This window comes from Sinohyriopsis cumingii, chromosome 18 (assembly GCF_028554795.1).
Source record: "Sinohyriopsis cumingii isolate HCF-2022 chromosome 18, ASM2855479v2, whole genome shotgun sequence".
Classification (NCBI taxonomy): domain Eukaryota; kingdom Metazoa; phylum Mollusca; class Bivalvia; order Unionida; family Unionidae; genus Sinohyriopsis; species Sinohyriopsis cumingii.
The window spans coordinates 33911473-33933741 of record NC_142978.1 but is presented as its reverse complement, the minus strand read 5'-3'; the positions used below and the strand labels follow the sequence as shown (position 1 = coordinate 33933741).

Sequence of the window (22269 nt, the reverse complement as noted above, 5' to 3'; positions counted from 1 at the left end):
TATTGATATATACTTATACTTATTGATATATACTTATACTTATTGATATATACATATACTTATTGATATATACTTATACTTATTGATATATACTTATACTTATTGATATACTTATACTTATTGATATATACATATACTTATTGATATACTTATACTTATTGATATATACTTATACTTATTGATATATACTTATACTTATTGATATATACATATACTTATTGATATATACTTATACTTATTGATATATACATATACTTATTGATATACTTATACTTATTGATATACTTATACTTATTGATATATACTTATACTTATTGATATATACATATACTTATTGATATATACATATACTTATTGATATATACTTATACTTATTGATATATACTTATACTTATTGATATACTTATACTTATTGATATATACTTATACTTATTGATATAGACCCAACTGTAAACTGCATATGCCATGTACAACAGTCACATAATGTTCCGGCATATTAAAGTCCACGCAATTTATGAGCACTAATCAGTAGAACAAACACCACAGACCCATTCTGCTGGTGCATGATCTTTGTCCGAGTTGTTTGCAGTTGGACCCAACTTATAAGTAAGTATATATGGTAGCCAATTCATCTCCAACTCTACACTGTTCAAACACTGAAAAGATTTTTTCAAAGTTAAGAAATTTCCAATGGAATATTGTAAACAACATTTTACCCCTTTACATGTAAAAGTGCAGTTAAAGTCTCAGAACACACAACAGCCTGCGAATAATGTTAAAGCCAACCAACTTGCCTCAGATTAACCAACACTCTTATTCAATTAGGTTGTGTTGTTGTTGTTCTTTTGGGGGCTCAACACCATTTCTCAGTGCATGATAGGCTTGGTGGCCAGTATAACTAATGGAGGAAGAACCCAGGAAAGCCACTATAAGAACCACTGACCAGCTTTCTCACTCAGACACATTGGCCAAGCTCAAGACTCAAACCCATGCAGACAGGGGTGAGATGGCAGTGATCGGCAAAGAAGTGCACTTTCGAACAGTTGGCCACCGCGGGCTCCAATAATGATGGACTATTACCAAAAATCTCAACACTAGTGTACATGGTAAAGGCAAGAAATTAGAGATTGTTAGAATTGTTTCTGAAGATTACATTATGTACATTATGTAATAATAAAGTTTTGTTTGACTTAGATTTACTTTTGCAGTTAGTTATTCACTTTTTATGTACAAGATTTTTTACTCTCTATCACAATAGGGAAGATTTTAAATAATAAGAACATCATCTGGATATGAGATTCAATCCAATTATATTCCAAAGCATCCAATTTACCTGGCCAATCAAAGCTGTTACCTATCATCTGTAAGCTGTCTAGATTATACTTACCTCTCTTTGCCTTTTCCACGGCAGCAGCAACAGCAGCAAATAGTGATTCCAAGAATGATCACACCTGCAACTACGCTGACAGCGATTATCAGGGCCTCATAGTTAACTGTAATGTACAAAACAAGAATCAATTTGTAAAAAAAAAAAACTTTTCAAGTCCTCATTATTTCATTCAAGTCTACATGGAAAAGAAGTGGATAGAATTTAGAAGCCAAACTTTTTGGAGGTTGTAACAACAGATAATAATAATGTAGAATATGTTCAGACTGCATTCCCTACAGAAAAAAAGGCTCAAGTGGGCTTAATATCACTCACCTGGCATTTTTTGGTGTAAAACACAAATGTAGTAATAAGGCAAGCGCCTTGGGTTTAACTGTATTTTATGTATGCAGTAGATTTCTACAATACTTCAACACGATAGTGGCAATATATACAGCACATCAGCACAATAGAGGTTATACAGTATCAACCAAAGGTAAAGTTCCAAAACTAAGAATAAAGAATTGCACAAAAAGTTAATGAAGATAAAACCTTCCCAAGTAATGTCACCAAAGAAGAAAAGATAAAATAAAAAATGTAAAGATGATAAAATTCTGTAAAATGTAAGTAAAATAGAACATAATGATTACACATGTAAAATCCTTAAAACATATGGTGAAAATGTTATATAAACCACACTATCTCAAAATGTTCAAGATTTTCAAAAGGTGCTACATCACCAAACAGTTTCTTGATGAAGTTCACATCAAAATGTCTGTCTCACAGGACTGAAAGATACCCTTGTTAGTATAATTTCCCAACTTTTTGTTTGCAAATGGTTGTACTTGGCATAACTGTTACTTTCCAATCTGAGCAATTTCAGCTCTACTATATTGCACATAGGCATATTTTGTATGAATGTGAAAGATGTTTGTGCTAGGACTGGACATGGTCTGTCAAATTTGGTCTCATAGGGTCAAGCAGTTTGGGAGAGAAAGTCGTTCTATGAAAGTTTTTCTTTTAGCTCTACTGGTCATAGACCCAAGAGAGCTTATGGGATGGTCTGTTGTCCAAGTTTGTTATTGCTTTTCCTCCTTAACTATGTGGAAGATTGCCATTAAACTTCATGCACACATTCATCTCATGGTCTAGCTGGTCCTAAATAGAAAACAGCGCCACTCAGACATCCAATATGGGATGCTACTGCAGCCATTCTGAAAATCTTGATTTCACTACTCCATCTGAACAGATGGTCTTAATAACATGACCACCATCGCAGCCATCATGAAACTCATTATCATTATTCCTCCAAAATGGACAGCCATATCAACATGGGATTTCCACCAGAAGACTTCAAATCAAAATCAAAAGGATACCAGTCTGGGATTTCCACCAGAAGAATTCAAATCAAAATCAAAAGGATACCAGTCTGATGTCCTATATGTTCACCAAAGCAGCTACTTTGAAAATGTGGTTGCTGGAGAATAGAAGAAATAGTTTTAACATTCAGTAGTTAAAGGGAAGAAACGGTCTTATCTTGAATTCCTGGAAATTCTTTTGGCACGTGGCATGAGTTCATTTGAGGGAATCTTGTTTTTCATATTTAAGCAATAACAACCATCTCCAATGGGAGAAAAGACTCACTATAGGTTTTCAATCCAGCTGCTATGAAAGCTACAACATTGCTAAGGAAGCCACCCTAAAAACAAGTGTGACAGATCATACCTTTGAAACACTGATACCATATTTAATCCAAATTTGCTCAAAGGTTATAAAGAAGTTAAAGCATGCTTTGGATATGGTTGCTATGGAAGCCACATCATTGCTAGGGAAGCCATGTTAGACACACCTTTCACTGAGAATGCTGCATGAAATACTCTTCCCATGTGTGCAAAGTCCAAATATAGGTTTTCTATTAGGTTGCTAAGAAAGCCAAGTCACTGATATGAGATCCATCATGAATACAATTTTATACAGCATGTACTAAGGAACATTCCCATCAAGTTTGACCAAATCTTGGGTGTGACATACCTGCCATATTCCAGACAATGTTGGCGAGTTTGGGGGATTTAGTACATTTTGAGGTCCTAAAGGTGATCAGAACGTTTGACCTAAACAACAACTTCCATTTAAAAATAAGTTATCTTTTCATATAAGCCTATAATAAAAAATAACTGGACACAAACAAATCTGATAATAAAAATAGAAAATAACAATGTTTTCTTTGAAGCATGTAATATACTTACAAACCAAAAATAATGGCTAGACTTATTATGGAATTGTCCAATAGCATCACTCACATAAATACAACCACACAGACACTAAAATAAAAAAAATATACATCAAGTTTTTGTCTCTAAAATCCATAGGACAGTGGAGTATTTCTTAATTATCTACTGTCTTTACTCTGTCAAATAGGTCAGGGAAGGGTTTGTAGGTAATACAAATGCCATTTATGTTTATCTTGGAACTCACCTGAGACTGTATGGTACTGTTGTTCAAACTTCCTCAAAAATCTCATTGAGTTTTTCTGAGCATAGAAAATGATCTTTTTGAGTGGCCAACATGCTAAATGTGCTACAATGGCAATAGATCTCACACACTCCAGAATGACTAATGTTGATATGGTGTTTGCAGTGTGTGCAAACAATACAGTGCTCCTCCTTGCTGTTGTGCTTCACTGTCAAAGAAGCATTGCTGCTGATCACACACTTGCCATAATCTTTAATATAATAGCTCAAACATTCTTATTCAAGGCAATGATATGTTATAACTTTTATTTTTCAATATGCATTTATGTTATTATACCTACATGCAAAGTAGAACTTTGATTATCCGTCAGGGTGTGGGACCGAGACCATGACAGATATGAGAATAGATGGCGAATAGAATATGTACATTAAAAATATCATACAATAGACTGGGTCATCAAAAAATCATATTATCTACATTTGTACATGTACCTGTTTTAATACTGTGTCGTGAAGTGACCTGACGGTTAACAGGGACTGACGGTTAATCAGGTGCCGGATAATCAAAGATATACTGTAAATGAAATGAATGGGGTTTTTCCACTTAGCTTACCTTACCTATGCAAATTAGTCAAATGGGCTGTCCTACAGCAGTGTTCAAATAACATGACAAGGCATAGCATCAATCTAAATATTCTCAAACCATTAAGTAACCTGTCAAATGGTGGTTTCCTATCTCTTACCACCGTAACTTTTAACTGACTCCATCATAATCAGCTGTATAAACTGCCCAGAGGATAGTTTTACATGGGCTCTAAGCACACTGTTTATTGTTGAGACAGACTACATGCTTCAAACATGTATAGTGATGGTCAAATATGTATTTTTCCCTTGAAGATTACAGAAAATCACATTTCTTGGAACATGGCTCTGTTGTGGGGTTTGTGTTTTTTGTGTGGCATGTTGTGCTATGGCAGGTACGGTGAGATGTTGTGGAGAAACATGTTCCCATATGGTTGATATGGAAGCCACAACACTGCTAGGTGAGGCACAGATGTTTTGAGTCTAGGCTCTTACAAAAAGTAACAGGAAAAAAATTGAAGACAACAAACTTTGTAAAATTTAACAAACAATTTATTTACCAAGAATAAAAGTGAAAACAATGAGAGAAAAAAGAACTTACAGTTTTACTAATCAAACCCAAAAATAATCCAAGAATAAAAAAATTGAAGTCCTAGTAATAAAAAGTCTTAAATGAAACTGAGTTTGAGTTCCAATGAAAATCCAAAATGGAAGGTGATGACATCATTAATAGTCAATGAAGTGCTGCACTGTCAACAGCCTCATGTTGAATCACAGAAAATATTATTCCAGTGTTTAAATTCTGTATAAATTTTGATAAATGTCCTTGTCCAAGAATTAATTAAGAGCAATAGTATTTCCAGGGAAAATAATCACTTGAAATTCAATAATTTGAAGAAATAAAATTATTAGCACAAACTGGTCACAACATAAAACTCGACTTCTCAAGTGTTAAGGCACTACTGGCTATTCTTTCTCAATACATTAGTAACAAGTCTAGGAGCAAATCAATTTCCGAATGGGGGTGAACCTTCTAGAAAATTTATAAGTTTGTAACAACAAACACATTTTTCGAAACATGTACTCCTGGTATGGCCTTGAGTTAAATTAATAATTCTTACTGAGAAAGAATAATAAAAAATTAACAAAAGTTGTTTACTGTCACTGGTTCTGAATCAAGGTCAGAAACTAGACAGTGTTTCTATTATTAGGTGTTTACCAATGAAAATATAAAAAAATGTCAGGTCAAACAGAACTGAATATAATTCAAAATCAAGTCCAATAAACAATACTACATTACAATAGCATGTAATGGAATAAAATAAAAAAATTAAAACATCAGACAAACAATTAATACATAACACACTGGTCACATATTTGATAAAGAATTTAAAAGAACTTTGTGTCTTGGTATCTAAAATTGTATCCCAACTGTCTGAGAAAGATAAAGTGATAAAGGAAATGGACAGATAAACTGAAACCAAAACAAAAGAGATGAAAGATAAAATTTAGTCAATGAACTTGGATAATGACCATTAAAGTGAGGAATTGAATGATTTAAAAGTCAAGACCTAACAGAAGAACTATAAAATACTAAAGATCGATCCAAGGAAGTCACGAAGACTGCAAACAACAATGAACAGTGTTCTCCACAATGCCTTCTAGTTATAGAGGTTCCAATGAGCTATCAATTCAGCCTGTGATGATTCAGAACCAGCCAAAATGTAATGCACCAGTGCTAATATGCTTTCATGGTTTGTGCTATCCTTAAAATATTAATGTTATATACACTTCCTGACACCTAACTCAAAGCCATAACACTCAAATAATACATGTTCTTACCTCTTCTTAGATAGGAGATTAAGATAATCCAAGATAATTACTCATTCATGCCATTTAGTCAACATGATTCTCCTGTGCCATGCCCAATAAGGCTGCAACATCAACCAAATTTTCTAAATGCGTCCAAGGTTTATGCCATTAGAACATCAACCTTTTCCCTTATCTATACCTGTGAGACTTACTGAATTGATGCTTTAGTGTGCATACCTTGTTTAACTTGTTATTGTGTCCTTTAGTGAATGTATTTTACCTCTCATTATGACTGGATTTAGTATGTTATTCTTATATGACCAAAAGGAATGTGGTGTGGGAAAAGGTTAAACAAAAATATAAGGCTAAATGGACTGGAAGTAACACAGTCAGTATCAGGTTTCTATTTACCAAGATGGGGGCTGAGAATTTGAAAAACATATCAATATCAGGGACAGCTTTTGGGATTCTGGAAGGAATTGATAAATCTGGGTAACTTGGTCAGCATCATAACAAATTTGGGTAACTGGGTCAGCATCATGACAAATGTGGGTAACTGGGTCAGCATCATGACAAATGTGGGTAACTGGGTCAGCATCATGACAAACGTGGGTAACTGGGTTTTATTCTGTTTAACGTTTCAGCACCATTTACTTATGGTATGGTCTGTGGGGGAAAGGGGCCTGTCCTTCATTTAGTAAGAGTTAGCCAATCATATTCTGTATGTAAGGGAAGTGGGTGTTTGTATGCGATATCATATGTCTATGGATGCATGTCAGAGAAACGACAGAGATGAGATGGAAACTTGAAAGGGGAACTTAATAGAGAAACTTCATAAAGGCGCTTGTATGAAAATGATAAAGATAAAGACAATTAAGAGACTTGTGTGATTATCTGGATCTCGGTAAATTTCACACAGTGTTTCTCTCCAGGACCCAAGGTCAGCCATTGTCTATTTGCTCTAACAATGTCATTCTTAATAAGTATATCAACAGTGTTCAACTCTTGGTTTATACATTTTCAGTTTCTGTTTACAATTTTTAACATTATTCGTATGAGCTGCATAATTTGTTTAACCTGTGTTTTATTATACTAGAGTAAGCTGAATTATTCGTTCAAGTTTAACTTTAAACATCTGGAATAATGCAATAGCAGTTAAACAAGACAACAACAACAAAAATACTTATGCAAGCGTTTTAGCCAATCTTAACTTGGCCAAAGGTAGGCAGGTTTTTATAATCAAAGACAGAAGAGCCAACACAACCACATTTGATCCCTTTATTACTTAAAGTACCTGCATTTGGCCTAAACTCTCCACAACAATCAAGTAACCAGTTAACAGCTTGTCATGAATACATGATAGCCTTAAATCCCATTATGATTACAACAATAAAGTAACCAATTAACAGCTTGTCATGAATACACGATAGCCTTAAATCCCATTATGATTACAACAATAAAGTAACCAATTAACAGCTTGTCATGAATACACGATAGCCTTAAATCCGATTATGCAGATCTTGAAATTCTTCTTATCCCTATTCCTGAATGGAAGGTCCTATTAAGATATGGTTTTCACTGAAAGACCTCCTGTCCAGTTGGTGCTAAATAAAAATGGTACTGATCTGACATTCAATATGGCAACATAGCTGCCAACCCTCCAGGCTTGCAATTAGTGAATATAGGGATAAAAATTAGTGAATTTGGACATGAATTAATGAAAAATACCATGACAATAACGCCATCCACTCTGACCGTCAATACTACACTATATCAAGATCGCAATATAAAACTAACACACTACATATATGCAGAAATATATCTGCATTTCTATTTATTATGGTATTCATAAACTTCACTTGTTTTTGTGGTTATTTATCAAGACATGATACTGTGGCAGACTTGAACTTCCTCAATTGCTTGATCATAGATTTGTTTTCTAAACAGTTCAGACTACTTGCCTGCTGGTTGATCTTGATGACTAAAATTGCTGACAAATTTTCTGCAGCTAAGGAGGCCCTAAAGTCTGTCTTATTTTTCCTCACTAGAGAAAATACTCTTTCACTGTCACTGTTGCTGTGAGGAATGCATAGAAGCTGCAGCACTTTTGGTTTTTACACAGGAAAATTTGGAAGTGATCTTCGAGTCTGGGAACATTTGTCTGAACAAATGTTTAGCACAGTTTCCAGCTGATAAAGGTAGATTGTGTTCAACAAGAAAACTCACAAATAATGCTTCAGCGTTGGTAGCTTGCAGGTCTTCCGCAGATGGTTTAAAATATTCCAGAGCGGAAATCTGCAAATTCTTAATTTTCCCAACTTCTAAGTGTCTTTTTTGCAACCAATGTGCTTCCTCACATCGTCTCTGCCATCATGCCCAATGCTAAAATTTGTTGTTGTTGTGGGGTTTAACGCCATTTTTCAGCATGATAGGCTATACATGGCGGCCAGTATTAATGGTGGAGGAAGAACCCGAAAAACCCCGGAAAGAACCACCGACCCACGAGAAGCTACTGGCAAGCTTTCTCACATGCCCACATTGGCTGAATCTTTGACTCGAACCGCCGCAGACAGAGGTGAGATGGCAGTGATCCGTAACGAAGAGCGCTTTAGACCACTCGGCCACTCGGGGCCCCCGCTAAAATTTGTGGCACACTGTGTGCAAAAAGCATGATGTATATCAATTTTTAATGGCAGAATGCAAGGCCAATTTTTTATATATTCCAAATTAAACTTCACTTTTTTAGCAATACATCTCTTTTTCCTTGGTGGTGAGGCCATTTTCAAGACCTTACATGCAATGCCGAATGGTAACTCAAATAAGTGTTGGTGACGCATGCGCGGAGCAAAATTCCGGTTATGCCCCAGTTTCTCTCAAAAGCATTTGTAAAACTACTGTTATACATATAAATTAAAATAGGCTAAAATGCTTGCTACCAGGCCAACTGTACCAATCAGCTGTACATCTACTAATATCGCCACCGGACTGTTTTGGCAACTGCCAATATCACGACTAGTGCTTAACAGGAAATCGGTTATTTTATTAAAGATTTAAAATATTGAGAATTGGAGAATTCATGAATTTTTGGCTTGTGGCGTAAATCCGTGAATCGCTGAAAAAGTCGTGAAATTCACGCCAAGATTGTGAGGCTTGGCAGCTATATGTGGCAACCATGACAGCAATCTTGTTATTGATATTCCTTCTGATTAGATAATTGTACGAAGATGGGATTTTCTTTAAAAGATTTCAAATGATGAATATCTTTTTCACCATGTGTTGAATGAATGGTATTGTGCTGTATGATGATATATATTATCTTATATTTTGAGATCCTGATGCTGAAAATTCAATAAACAAATCAGATGTGGATAACACTCGCAATTCTGTGTGGAACAAACTATAGTATTAAGTTTGTTCCAAAATCGACCAATTTCAACCCAGTTGCAGTGGAACTATACCATTTCTAGCAAGTCATCCCAGACATAATTTTGACAGCATGCCCTAAGAAATGTTTCTACCAAGTTTAATCAAAATGGACTAAACCATTATGGAGAAAGTGAAAACATGTTTACATTTTTGTTTGCTATAGAAGCCACACCATTGTTAAGGGAGCCATGCCGGACATAATTTTAATAGACCATGTATTTAGAAAATATTCCTACTAAGTCTGACTGAACTTGGTGCAGTGGTGTTGGATTTAAGTCAGTTATCAACTGTGCATTATTAAGGAGCTTCAGGGACTCAGGACCACAGTTTAAAGAGGAATTGCCATACTTGCTTACCCCAACAAACTCCCCACCTGGCATCAGACAAGGAACATTCATCTGTTGGGATGATGGATTTCTTCAATTTACATGTCTTTGCAGTCTGACAGTACACGCACTGAAACAAAAGAAATTACCGTATAAACAATGTAATGAATAGCCACGACATTTAATAACCATGACCTTTAAGCATAAAAAGATGACCTTGAAAAACTTATATATTTCTACTCACTCTCGATGACGAAAGAATATTAAAGAAATATGTCACAATTTTTTCATCAGAAAATAAGCTGCTTCTCCTTACACACCCACTGCAAGTATAAACAAACATGAAACCAAACTTATTCAGTGCTTTAGCAGTTGATATTGTGATGCCCTCTATTGTCTGTCTTTTGCCACATCTAATCCTAAACCTGTGGGGGATGGGGGCAGAGAAATTCACAAAATTTTGTAATATATTGCCTTAGAAATAGAGCTGTTTGCAGTATGACCAGTATACAACAGTCACTTTTTCTGGTGGCACATACTTCAATACTTTGTCACTGTACCCATCCATTGACGGTTTCTGTAGCAAGGAATGTGTGGAAATTCCCAATGAATGTGTTATGATTTTAATGAGATTAACATCATATTTCATTATTAATGAAAACAATTATCAAAATGTTATCTTTTGTTTACAAAAATGGTTGCATCTGTCACAAAGTAACTGTGAGCGTTATAACTATAATGATATTTAAGATCCTTTAATTGGATGTTTGACATCTGTCACATACGCCAAGGCAGTAACAAAATGGAATGTTATGAAACATATCGGTCCAAATTCAACTTTTGGAGAAATTTTTGGATTAAAAGAAAGAAGAAAAAAATCATGTTTTACTTATTTACTAGTGTGTGAGAATATGCTAAGTATATGTATTCCTTGCAGTGTATTCCTAGGGGTACAAGACTGAGAGTCAAAAATCTAATTAGTGTCAAAACTGGAGGTCAGACTTAGTGAAAAACAAACTTTGGTAAAAAAAAAACTGGAGGTCAAATTAAAAGTTTGGCGGTATCTGAAGCACAAATGAGAAAAGTGAAACAACAATTAATTGGTATGACTTCGAATCATCCTATGAATTTCAGGATCACACTTGTTTTACTGGTGAGCTGACAACAAAATCTTGGTCATATTACCCACTATAATGGGAAGAATCTAAATGGTCCTGTTTGGTGGGCCACAAATCCTTCCTTGATTAGTTAGGAAATTCAGGATTAGACCTAGATGAGTAAGTATCAGCCAAGAAAGAGACAGCATAGTGATTATGTCTGAGGATATTGTGCAGCAAAAAGTCATCAAAAAATATTGGAGGATCGGAAACCATGAAGACCTCAAGTGAGCCCTTGTTAAGGTTCGGTAGGTGGAAGCAAGGCTAAATGGAAGAGCCTAAAACTGAAATATCCCCTGGCAGATAAAACTGGAGAAATTTCCTCTTAGTTGAGAAAATAAGGATGTACACATTCTACAGATCTATGGCGACTGCCCAGTCACAGGGCCTTATGGCATTCCTGATCATGGAGGTAGTCTCAATCATAAGGTATTACTCCAATAGAATTTTTATTAACACTAAAAGTTCAAAGATGAGCTGAAACCTTTTTTCAAAAAGAAAAAAGATCTATTGATAGAAACCCTGAGTTTGGTAATTGTCCATCCTCTTAACTGCAAAAGGGTGTGTACCTCCTTCCTTAAATAAACCAGTCTGGAAATAAAATGGGGTCCATGATAGAGAAGGATGATCCTGTAAGTGAATCTGGTATCCCTCCTGTAAAGTGGAATGGACCAAACATCATCCATGATGCCAGACCAAACCTCTATAAAGAGGGTTAGTCGAGCACCTACTTGAATGCTGTGAAGAGGAAAACAGTGCATGAATCATAAGACTTTCTCCCTTGGCCCAGAACTGCTTGTCTCTCTGTTGTGGCTGACTCGGTATTATGTAACTGTGAAAAGGTTCCTCAGTCAGCATTAGTGTGCACGCATCCTAACCAATTTCATTGGACCTAGAGCTGTGGTCAGGACTTATGTTGCTGGCCCCTCAAATCTTGCAATACTAAAAAGAGTATGTGACTTTCAAAGAGCTTTTCCTCATGTGGTTTAGCCCTCAAACAAATCTTGCTGTGGAGCTGCAAGACCTTTTTTATGTCTCCAAGGCGGTGTCTTCATAAAGGTATTTGGCAGAAAGTGATATTGACATAGAGAGTGCATTTAGCACCAACTAGACATCAAAAAGAGTCTTTTACTTAAAACTCCATGACAATATTAAATCTGGTTCAGGAGAAATAGCGATAACAAGATTTTCAAGCAGACTGACTCCATTTTCATTTACAACCAAGTCAACATCAAACAAATCCTACTCCATGTCAACATAACTTTCCATTCTTGAGTAGGTGTAACGAAATTTTCAACATAAGCATATGATGGCCATACTGGATTTTTGAACATTACCCATTTCATTTAGAACCGACACAATCATGAGATGAATGTATGTATAAAGTTACAAGGCAATCCTCCAATTACTTTTGTACTAATGGACAGAGGGACGAAAAATCACAGAGAAGAGACCATCCCATAAGCTCTTCAGCCTATAACCAGTATAGCCAATAAGGAGACAGTTGTCACATGCAATCAATATGAGTAATGTGTTTGTGTGATTTGGATTTTAATGCAGCTTAAGCAGTTTTTCAGCCATATCGCTACGATGTCTGCAGCGACAGTTTATAGTGATGTCTACACTGGGGCATCATGCTGCAGACATGTAGCATAATGTCCCACCCAGTCAGATTATCTGACACCAGGCCAACCAGTCCTAACACTAACCTCTTAATGATGAGTGCCAAGCAAGGTAGCTGTTAGTACCATTTTTGTAAGTCTTTGGCATGACTTGGCTGGGGATCAAACCCATGACTTCCCGTATCCGAGGTGGACACTCTAACCACTAGACCACTTGAGCTGTGCTGAGAAAATGGTATTAAACCTCAAACTTAAAGAAGCTATCTCAAACAGTTCAAAAACAATTAACTGTCTAGAATGTGATGAAGAAATCAGACATCTAAGTATCCTTCCATTGCACACATACAAATTTCATTTGTGAGGGAGGAGAAAATATATTATTTAAAATCATGTCATTAATTATGTATATTTTAAAATAAATAAAAATGAAAGGCTATAACATTGCACAATCTTGTCACAGAGAAATCTTCAGGTCAGAATAAAAATAAAAATGTATTTTTCTTTAAATTTAATGATCACTCAAGTTCAAATTACAATGGTTTACAGTACTCTTACCTGAGCCTTAGCCACACCCACACAGACATCACAGCTTGCATTGTGCATACTACATTCTGAAGAAAAAGAACAATTTAAACTATATTTAAAAAAATCTCTTTAACATTGCCATAGTGATAATTAACAATCTAATGGAATTTTTAAAATAAAATACAAAAAATTTCATTAGATACCTATTTCACCTTTACCTAGTATGACCTGTGCGTCCTTTCATACCTTTCACTCTTGCAATACATAGTTCTTGGGTTCAGCACAGGATTGCACCAGATTGGCCCAATGGCCTATCAACACTTTCAAGAGAGGACAACACAAATTTGACGTGATCCATAACTTTTCTTCACAACTCATTCAGCGGTTACATAAAGATTAGACAAAAAACATATCCAAAAATGATGTGTAAAATATCAATTATTCATCCAACAGTTAGCAAAAATTTTGCATACAGGAAAAATTATCAAAATTATTTTATAATCCAAAATGAAGCACTTATTATGAGCAACATAGTAAAAATTACAATTTATGTTTCGATAAATCACTTTTCATTTTTTTTATTTGATTTGTCACACTTGCCACTAGTATAAAATTGTGAAGCCATCACAGTCAATGATTTTTGAATACATTAATGATGGAATTTGCTCTCAAAAGACTTTTATTAAAGTTGAACAGAATCATACCTGGTTCATGACTGATATCACGGGTCTGTACAAAATCTGCCATATTTCCAGTATTATTATATTCTGGTAAACTACTTGACAACCTTTGAGTTTAGTGCTGAGAAAGATGGATGATGTATGTTTCTTTTCTCTTTATTTTGGATTAATGATCCAGTATATAATATTGGTCAACTTGTTAGTGATGCAATTTCTCTGAACCAGACAACTGTATCACAATAGGCAGCTTTTATGCTTTTTATTACATAGTATTTCAATAAGCATCTCACTGATACAGATACTTTACATATCAATAATTGCACTGTTAAATGTGAGTGGCAACACATTCATACTGCACTGTACAAATGTCAGTTGTTCCTACATGCTAATATTCTGCAGCACTAATAATATTTGCAAAGGTTGTGTTGCTGCAGTGTTAGTTGAGAAATCTAATTTTGATATGACAGAGTGTGATAGTGAGTTACAATTTCAAAGTGGGTTTAGAAACTAACTGGACTTGTGAGTGTCCATTCTATCATATGTGTACCTGTCGTGGTGTGTTTAACTGTTATCATATTCCAAGATGTTATGTGGATCCCATGTATTACTAGTATTTTCTAAAATATGTCTCAACAAGTCTTTATATTTAATTTGTTTGACATGATGCAACACAATGCTAAATTTTTCCTATGTAGGCCCAGTGTGTGAATCGCTTTGCCACATATCTCTCTAATGTGCACATTCTATATCAGGTTATTATGGTTCTCCTAAAACTTGAACAGTGTGTGCATGTAATTTCTTTCCAGATTGTATGATCTGTTTATTTATTTTGATTTTCTTCTTGTATGTTGCAGAAATACTCTTCTTTTGGTGGAAACATTCCCCCATCGTCTGGGGCCTCGAGTGGCCGAGTGGTCTAAAGCGCTCTCCGTTACGGATCACTGCCATCTCACCTCTGTCTGCATGGGTTCGAGTCTCGGATTCGGCTAATGTGGGTATGTGCCAGTAGCTTCTCGTGGGTTGGTGGTTTTTTCCGGAGGTTTTCCGGGTTCTTCCTCCACCATTAATACTGACCGCCACGTATAGCCTATCCTGTGCTGAAAAATGGCGTTAAACTCTACAACAACAACAACAAAATCCCCCATCGTCTTATCCAGTCTCCACGTTTGTCCATGCCTTGTTGTAATTTCATGCTATCTTTTATTGTTTTCACTGGTCTTTAGCATTCACAAGCATCAGCAGATATGAGGACTCAGAAGTCAACATTCATTAATATATCACTGTTGTGCAATGAAAATAACACTGGACCAAATACTGTTCCTGGCAGTAACCCTGAGATTATACCATCTTAACGTTTTGCCATTAACAACTAAACATCGCAGTGCATAGCTGTGTTTTATAAAAGTGGAAATTGCAAACAGTGTTTGTCATTTTGCTCGAACACATTATGCATTCAACAAACTTACAAGGAATGCTGGTTTTTGTTGTTGTTATTGGCTTTAATGCCATTTTTCAGCACAAGATAGGCTATACATGGCGGCCAGTATAAGTGGTGGAGGATGAACCTGGGAAAGGGGTGGGAAGAACCACCAACCCAAGAGAAGCTACAGGCAAGCTTTCTCACATACCAACACTGAAATGCTGGTAATTGCTAGTAACAGCCATAACTGCTTTTTTAAAAACTGTTTTTGCCGCCTATAAGTTGAAGTGGAGTATAAGTCGAATTTGCACATTTTAAAAAATTTCATGAGACAAGGCCAGATAAATACTTCAGCATTATCTTTTTCACTATAATTCATTACACACAGCATTGTGAATTTTATCCTATCTTTAACTCAGTAAATTTTCAGGTCATCATCGTCAATGTAGCTAATTTCTTTAAAAGTATTTAAAACGAATTAGGTACTTTTAACTACATTTAATGACACTGATCATAATTCCGTAGGGGGCACATGACAGGTTCCTCATTTTCCTGCTCATAGCTTCATTATTTTGATCTGGTCTGCCAAATCTTGCCCTCAAACACGTGTTAGCTGGAAAGGCCTGACCAAACTTTTAACATATTGGCATGCAAATAACACTGCAAAGCCAAGTGATTCCTAGGACAGTGGATATCGTAATTAAAACTAGAAGGGATTGTTACTCCGTGGCATTAACTGATAATGGAATATAGAATTGCCCTTGTACATGAGTAAGAGAACAATTGTCAGGCAATTAAACAACACAGATTACAATCATCCTGACACCTCACTCTCTCATACTGGGGCATATTTTATTTGATCACGAGGTGTAAGAAGAAAAATTTTGTGATTTTGCAATTTATAATAAAGAAATTTCATTTCACTTTAGGGACATTGAATCTGTGGCACTTGTGTCCTTGCCCCATAGTCAGGAACCCCAAACACAAAAATTTATGCTGGACTTAACCACAATGACTGGTATTCTTGCTTACAATTTATGTATAAATAAAATATACAGTGCTTGCAACAGTAATGAATCACTTCATGCATAAATGATGTTACCATGCTTAATTATGACATTTTTGGGATACACTATGCATGATTGGAATGAAAATGATTTTATTTTTACCTTTTGATGAACACTGTTCACTAAATAAAATTATCAAGAGAGCAATATCAATTGACAGTACCAGATCATGTGAGTACAGGTGAAAGTGTACACTTGGTGGTTACCCCAAAACAGCTCATTTTAGCTAAAGTGAGTATCAGTAAGTGGGTTGAGTTTTACAACATAACAGCATGAAACTGGCTATATAGTACCATAATCTCATTAAAATATGGCCTCCACTGTCCTACATGAAGTTCTGACAGTGATCGCTTAGGGGTCATAGTCTGGTGACCTTTGAATTAGCCATTGCAAATACAGCTTTCAGAAATTTTGAAGTGAATCAAATCATTCAGCACACGTTGTTTTTCTTCAGTCACACTATTCCATCTCCCAAATGTGAAGATATAAGACAAATTAGCTGATAAAATTAGTAATTATGGTAATGATATGGGTCACCTGAACATAACCCTTATGCGGTCGCCGTCAAATCATCACGTAGAGCTGTGGGTATCTCATTTTAAACAGACTGTATCGTACCATACAGGATTGAAAATGTTGTTGTCAATCGAATTCTCAGTGCTAAAAAAACTTGGAAATAAAGGAAAAATAATAAACATATTTCTTATTGCAAAATACAAACTGAGAAAATATTTTCACAAACTGGCAGTGATTATATTCTTTTCTGCCTTAATAAATCTCAAGGTTTATAAACTTAACATTAATTTTTCAACAGAAAAATACCAGATCTTTCCTCTCAAAGGCAGGTGCTGTGACAAGACTGATATAGTACTGTCATATTCACATTGGTACATTCATATACATGTTTAAATTTCTATTCAAATTTTACATAAACAACTATATATCTCTTACCAAAAAATCATACATGCCAAATCTCCCGAATAGTCCGGGAGTCTTTTGATTTTTGACCCCATCTTTTGATCTACCGATTTGCCGACAAGATCTCCCGGAAATAAAAAAAACTGCCAAGCATAGGTATTTCCAGCTAAAACAACATTTAATGCACTGTTCACAACTACCGTAATCCGTCAATCAAGTTATTACAATCGGAATATTCTCTGCCTTTTCCGTCAATTCGAGAAATAAAGCTCGGATGTAATTCGTTCCCATTGAGAACTATATTCAGACAGAACACCATAGAAATTTATGTGGAAAAACTGTGTCGTCACTAATATCGTGTAAGATAAATGCAAAGTGTGACTGTTTTGAGCTCAGACCATCAAATGATTTGTGTATCGCTGCAAAAGGAGCTTCTCTACAAGACTGAAAGACAACCAACACATGTTGAAAAAAAAACTAAGTTTGTTTGAGTGTTTGAGGTTCCAGTGTGTCATTATTTTTTTAACCACAGTGATTCTTGTGAAGACTTTTATTTTTATTAAGAAAATAACATATAACAAAATTAATAAAGTTCAGTAACTATTATTCATTATAGTTATTTTACTTTGTTGTGGTATGATCTGTACTTTCACACTTAAACTTATGAGAAAAATAGTCGTTACGCTAATCTCCCTGATTTGGACCCAATCTCTCTGATTTTGAACACAAATCTCCCTGATTTGGTTCCAGAAAACTTGGCATGTATGAAAAATGCATTTTATAAAATAATATTTTATTCACATGTTTTACCTGGACAATTGTTTAGAGGTTTCAGCAATTCTTCAGACTGAGGATAAAATTCCACTTCATTTGGAAGACACTAGATTTGACTGGATGTGTCTTGGTCAAACTTTTGTTGTCTGTTACCTTTTTTTCTGACATTACTGGTGGCAGAGACCAATGATGCTTGGCACTATTTGTACTAGAGTTTTCAGCCTCTGGCTCTAAAAATGACTATTAGCCTGCTTGCTTTCAAGCATGCATCAGCAATTAAAATTGTTCAGGTCAACAACCAATGGATACACATGTGTTATGTTCTGACAGGGATTCATACTAAAAAGATGAGTATTTGGAAGGATTTAATGCCATGGGTCAAAAGAAGACGGATTTTACTTACCATCTACATACAAAGGTCGGTCAAAATAAAATTATTAATTACCTGTGAGTGGCCGATTGTCTGACACTACTTGGACAGAAAACTCCAGCTCAAATAATGCCAAGTATTGTTGGCATCCACTACCAGTAATTTCAAAAGAAAAAAAGGCAGAGATCTACTGGTTCGTCTACGTAAATGACTGCTACATAATTATTCTGGTCAACTTTGCAACTGGCAGGAAATGCAGTGACAGATGTGAAAATAATCCGTTAGTGTCGATGATCTGTTAGTGTCTTATATAATATAGTGTGTACTGGAAAAATGTAAGTAACGATACGGGCTCTAGTCATATAATGTAAGACATCAACTCTAATATTTATGTTTTGTGGGTCCCCAAAACATAAATATTAGGGTAGATATCTTACATATTATGACTATATGACCTCCCCCGTTCTAAATACCCAAAGATTAGTCCTAAAATGTAAGACGTATCAAATGATGCTTACGTCCAAAACAAAACAAAATATCGTTTTACATTGTAGGACAACCTAAAAGATCAGAAACTACAGTACATTTGTCCATAAACATCAACGTGTATTACATTATTGTAAAGATACATGGGGGCCGATGGGTAGAAAAAGTCATAAGGTCTAAACATTATCTTCCTACTGATATTGCTGCTTTCATTACGTAAGAAAGAAGGAAGAAGTACCACCTTCTTCCGGAGACAAGGTGGTTCCATGAATCGTCGACGTTTGGACAGTCGATTGTTCTGTTGTATGACTTGATTTTGTTGTACGCGCCCATGAAAGACTTATGGAAATCAATAGCACGTAGATGTAAAATAGTTTCATCTTGATTTCGTTTCTGTTATCAGCAATGAATGACTAGTACTTTCACTACCTAGAATGTTCATCCACTTTCTTTATCATTCAGCACAGTGTAAGGAAGAGAGAACAATAATTAGGGAACCAGACTAACGCCAAATATAATTCGTACGAACCGGGGTCGGCCGAATGGAAAATAGTTACGGTAGCGCTCAACAAATTCGTATTTTGCATTAGAATGGTTATACTGGCTATTTACAAGGGACCTTGTATATCTTAGGTATTGTTCAACGAACCTTTAATTCCCTTTATTTTGTTGTATGAGTGATGGGTGTAATATGGGTTATAGAGTATACAGCTTGGCCTTACTCCAGATGTGCATCTTTCAAAAACTGCTAGCTCCGCTTGGTCTTTTTCACTTCCTGGATTTCAGAGGTAAATTGTACAAAAAAGAACCAATAACTTTTTTTTTACATTTTATATATGTACTAAGCTCATATTTTCTAGCTGGGCAAAATTCATTTTCCCTATTTTAATAGGTGCTAAAGATAACTGTACTTTAGACTAATTCAGGCTGATTTTTTTTAGCATAAGGGAGCAGTCATTAGTTAGCAGCATGCTCAGCTCATGTACAATTTCCATAAGTACAATATCCAAAGAAATGTCAACCACATTGCATCAAAGAAGCATAGAGGTATGCCAACATTCTCTCCACTGTGCATGTTTCAAATGCAAACAGCTTCACCTTACATACGTCACTCTCTCAAAAGGTTATAATTGGTTGAAACCAAGGTCAATGTAAAAATCATATAGGTCATGTATGTGCATTGGCTCTAATTAAAAATAAATGGTTGTTTAAAAATTTAATCCTAATTTTCTTTAACCTAATTCTATTCATCCTGATTACTGAATGATATGCACCTTAACTGTCATCAAGAAGCTTCCAGACGAAAATTATGGTAACACGAGATTTCGGCTCATAACGGAATCGGCCCATTACAGATTCGGCCCTTACAGATTTAATTAAGAAATGTCCTCATAACACACTCGGCCCACTACAAAGTCGATCTTACCCTCGATTCTGTATGGCTTCGTAGTTGCTATAGACTGTTACAATGGTGGCCAGGTACTAAACCGGGTTAAGAAAAGAGCACGTTGAGTAATCTTCACAATATAATGTAGTACGTACACTGCTGTATGTCATTACTACGCACCAAAGGTTTCCGTCTCCAATACTGAAGCAAAACGCATATCGAATTCGACCAATTGACGAAAATAAAATACTGCAATGCTTACCATTTTAAAAGAGGCAACTGTTCCCAGAATATTAAGCTAAAAATAATATTAATTTTTGACACACGGGATACCACACCCGTGTTTTTATAACTCGCAATATGTCGGCCTGTTCTGCGCACAGCTTTGAAAAGAGGTAATAATGTTTATCCATCGAGCTATAGGAATTAAATACATTACTTTGGTCTGTTTCTGTCAGCAGTTCAGTCGAATAATTAGGTTAGGTTTATAGCTGGTTTTATAAAATTCAACGTAACATGCCAAACGTAACACTGAATTCTGGGCTATACTTGAATCACTACAATGGGTCAAAGACAACCAAATACCTAAAGCAGTCATTATAAGCGATTCCCTAAGCGTTATCAAATCGATCCAAAATCGCAATACACACTCTAGGGAACAATTCCTCGACAGAGCATGCCAATTAATCAACAATATCACCACAGCACATCAATTAGTCGAGCTCATGTGGATACCGTCGCACATTGTAATCTCTGGCAACGAAACAGCAGACAAAGTTGCAAAAACCAAACTAGGAGATCAAAACTCTATCAAGCTTAACTATAGCTCTACAGAAGCAATAAGCTTCGCACAAACATATATAGACCAAACATGGCAAGATTTTTGGAACTCCTCCACAAAAGGTAAAAAGCACCATGAAACCCCCCAAAAATGTAGATAGGAACATACAGCTACCTAAGGGTACCTATTTAGAACAGAAAACCATAAACAGGATAATAACTGGAAAAACTAAACTAGCAAGCAGTTTTGGAAGGTTTATAGGACCCAAACCAGCAACCATTAACTGCTTTAACTGCCACACCACCGAAGATCTACACCACGTATTCAATATATGCCCAAAATATCAACCCGCTCGGAAAATATTTATCAAAAACCAAAAAGAGATTGGATCACCACACACATACCCAGAGTTACTTATGGACTCTAATAAAAATAAACAATCAGCATATAAATATATAAATCAATTCATAGACTCAGCAGGACTTAGGAACAAAATATAATTACTATCCCCACAAAACCAAAAGACCCAGTAACTAGCTAAATAAATTTAGAAGCCACCACATAAAAAACCATAACATATCATTCAATTTTATAAAAGTATTAATAAATAATTCACTTACGAAGCACCTATAAAAAACTAAGGAAACCGCAAAATCGGATGCCCTAGATGTCCTTAACGAACCGAGTAATCAGCTAGGATTCCTGTCCTAGATGTCCTTAACGAACCGTGTAATCGGCTAGGACTCCGGTCTCTTGCTAAATAAAGTATAAATAACATTCAATCTCTAAAAACATTAATTAATAAATAACTTAAAGAGGTAATATCTAAAAACTTATAAATAACATAACGTAGGAAACACACCCTAAACACCTCGACTAGTAATTCCATAATAACCTTGAAAATCTCTCTTCATACATGATATCTGCTAAGAACCTCTATAAACAGCATAGAACATCCCCCCTCCTTTTAGAACATTTTGAAGAAGAAAAAAAGTCTCGGAAAAAAAACAAAAACAATAGGCAAATGCAACAAGAAACCAGCGATGTAAAGCAAGCAGGACCGTTCCCGAGCTCTCCTTTCCACTAATGACAGCCAACC

The 22269-nt window shown here is 35.5% G+C and overlaps 1 protein-coding gene across 1 annotated transcript in view; it reads right to left on the bottom strand.

Annotated features, from left to right (window-relative positions):
• LOC149776356 (pituitary tumor-transforming gene 1 protein-interacting protein-like) overlaps positions 1-19472 on the bottom strand; it is a 51536-nt gene extending 32064 nt beyond the window's left edge. The window contains exons 1-4 of the mRNA XM_089942891.1: positions 19244-19472; positions 13318-13373; positions 10014-10113; positions 1388-1493 (exon numbers count right to left, since the gene is read on the bottom strand). Of these exons, the coding sequence (XP_089799017.1) occupies positions 1388-1493; positions 10014-10113; positions 13318-13373; positions 19244-19382 (401 nt within the window). The 5' untranslated portion in view covers positions 19383-19472. The remainder of the gene's footprint in view (positions 1-1387; positions 1494-10013; positions 10114-13317; positions 13374-19243) is intronic.
• Between the last annotated feature and the right edge of the window lie 2797 nt (positions 19473-22269).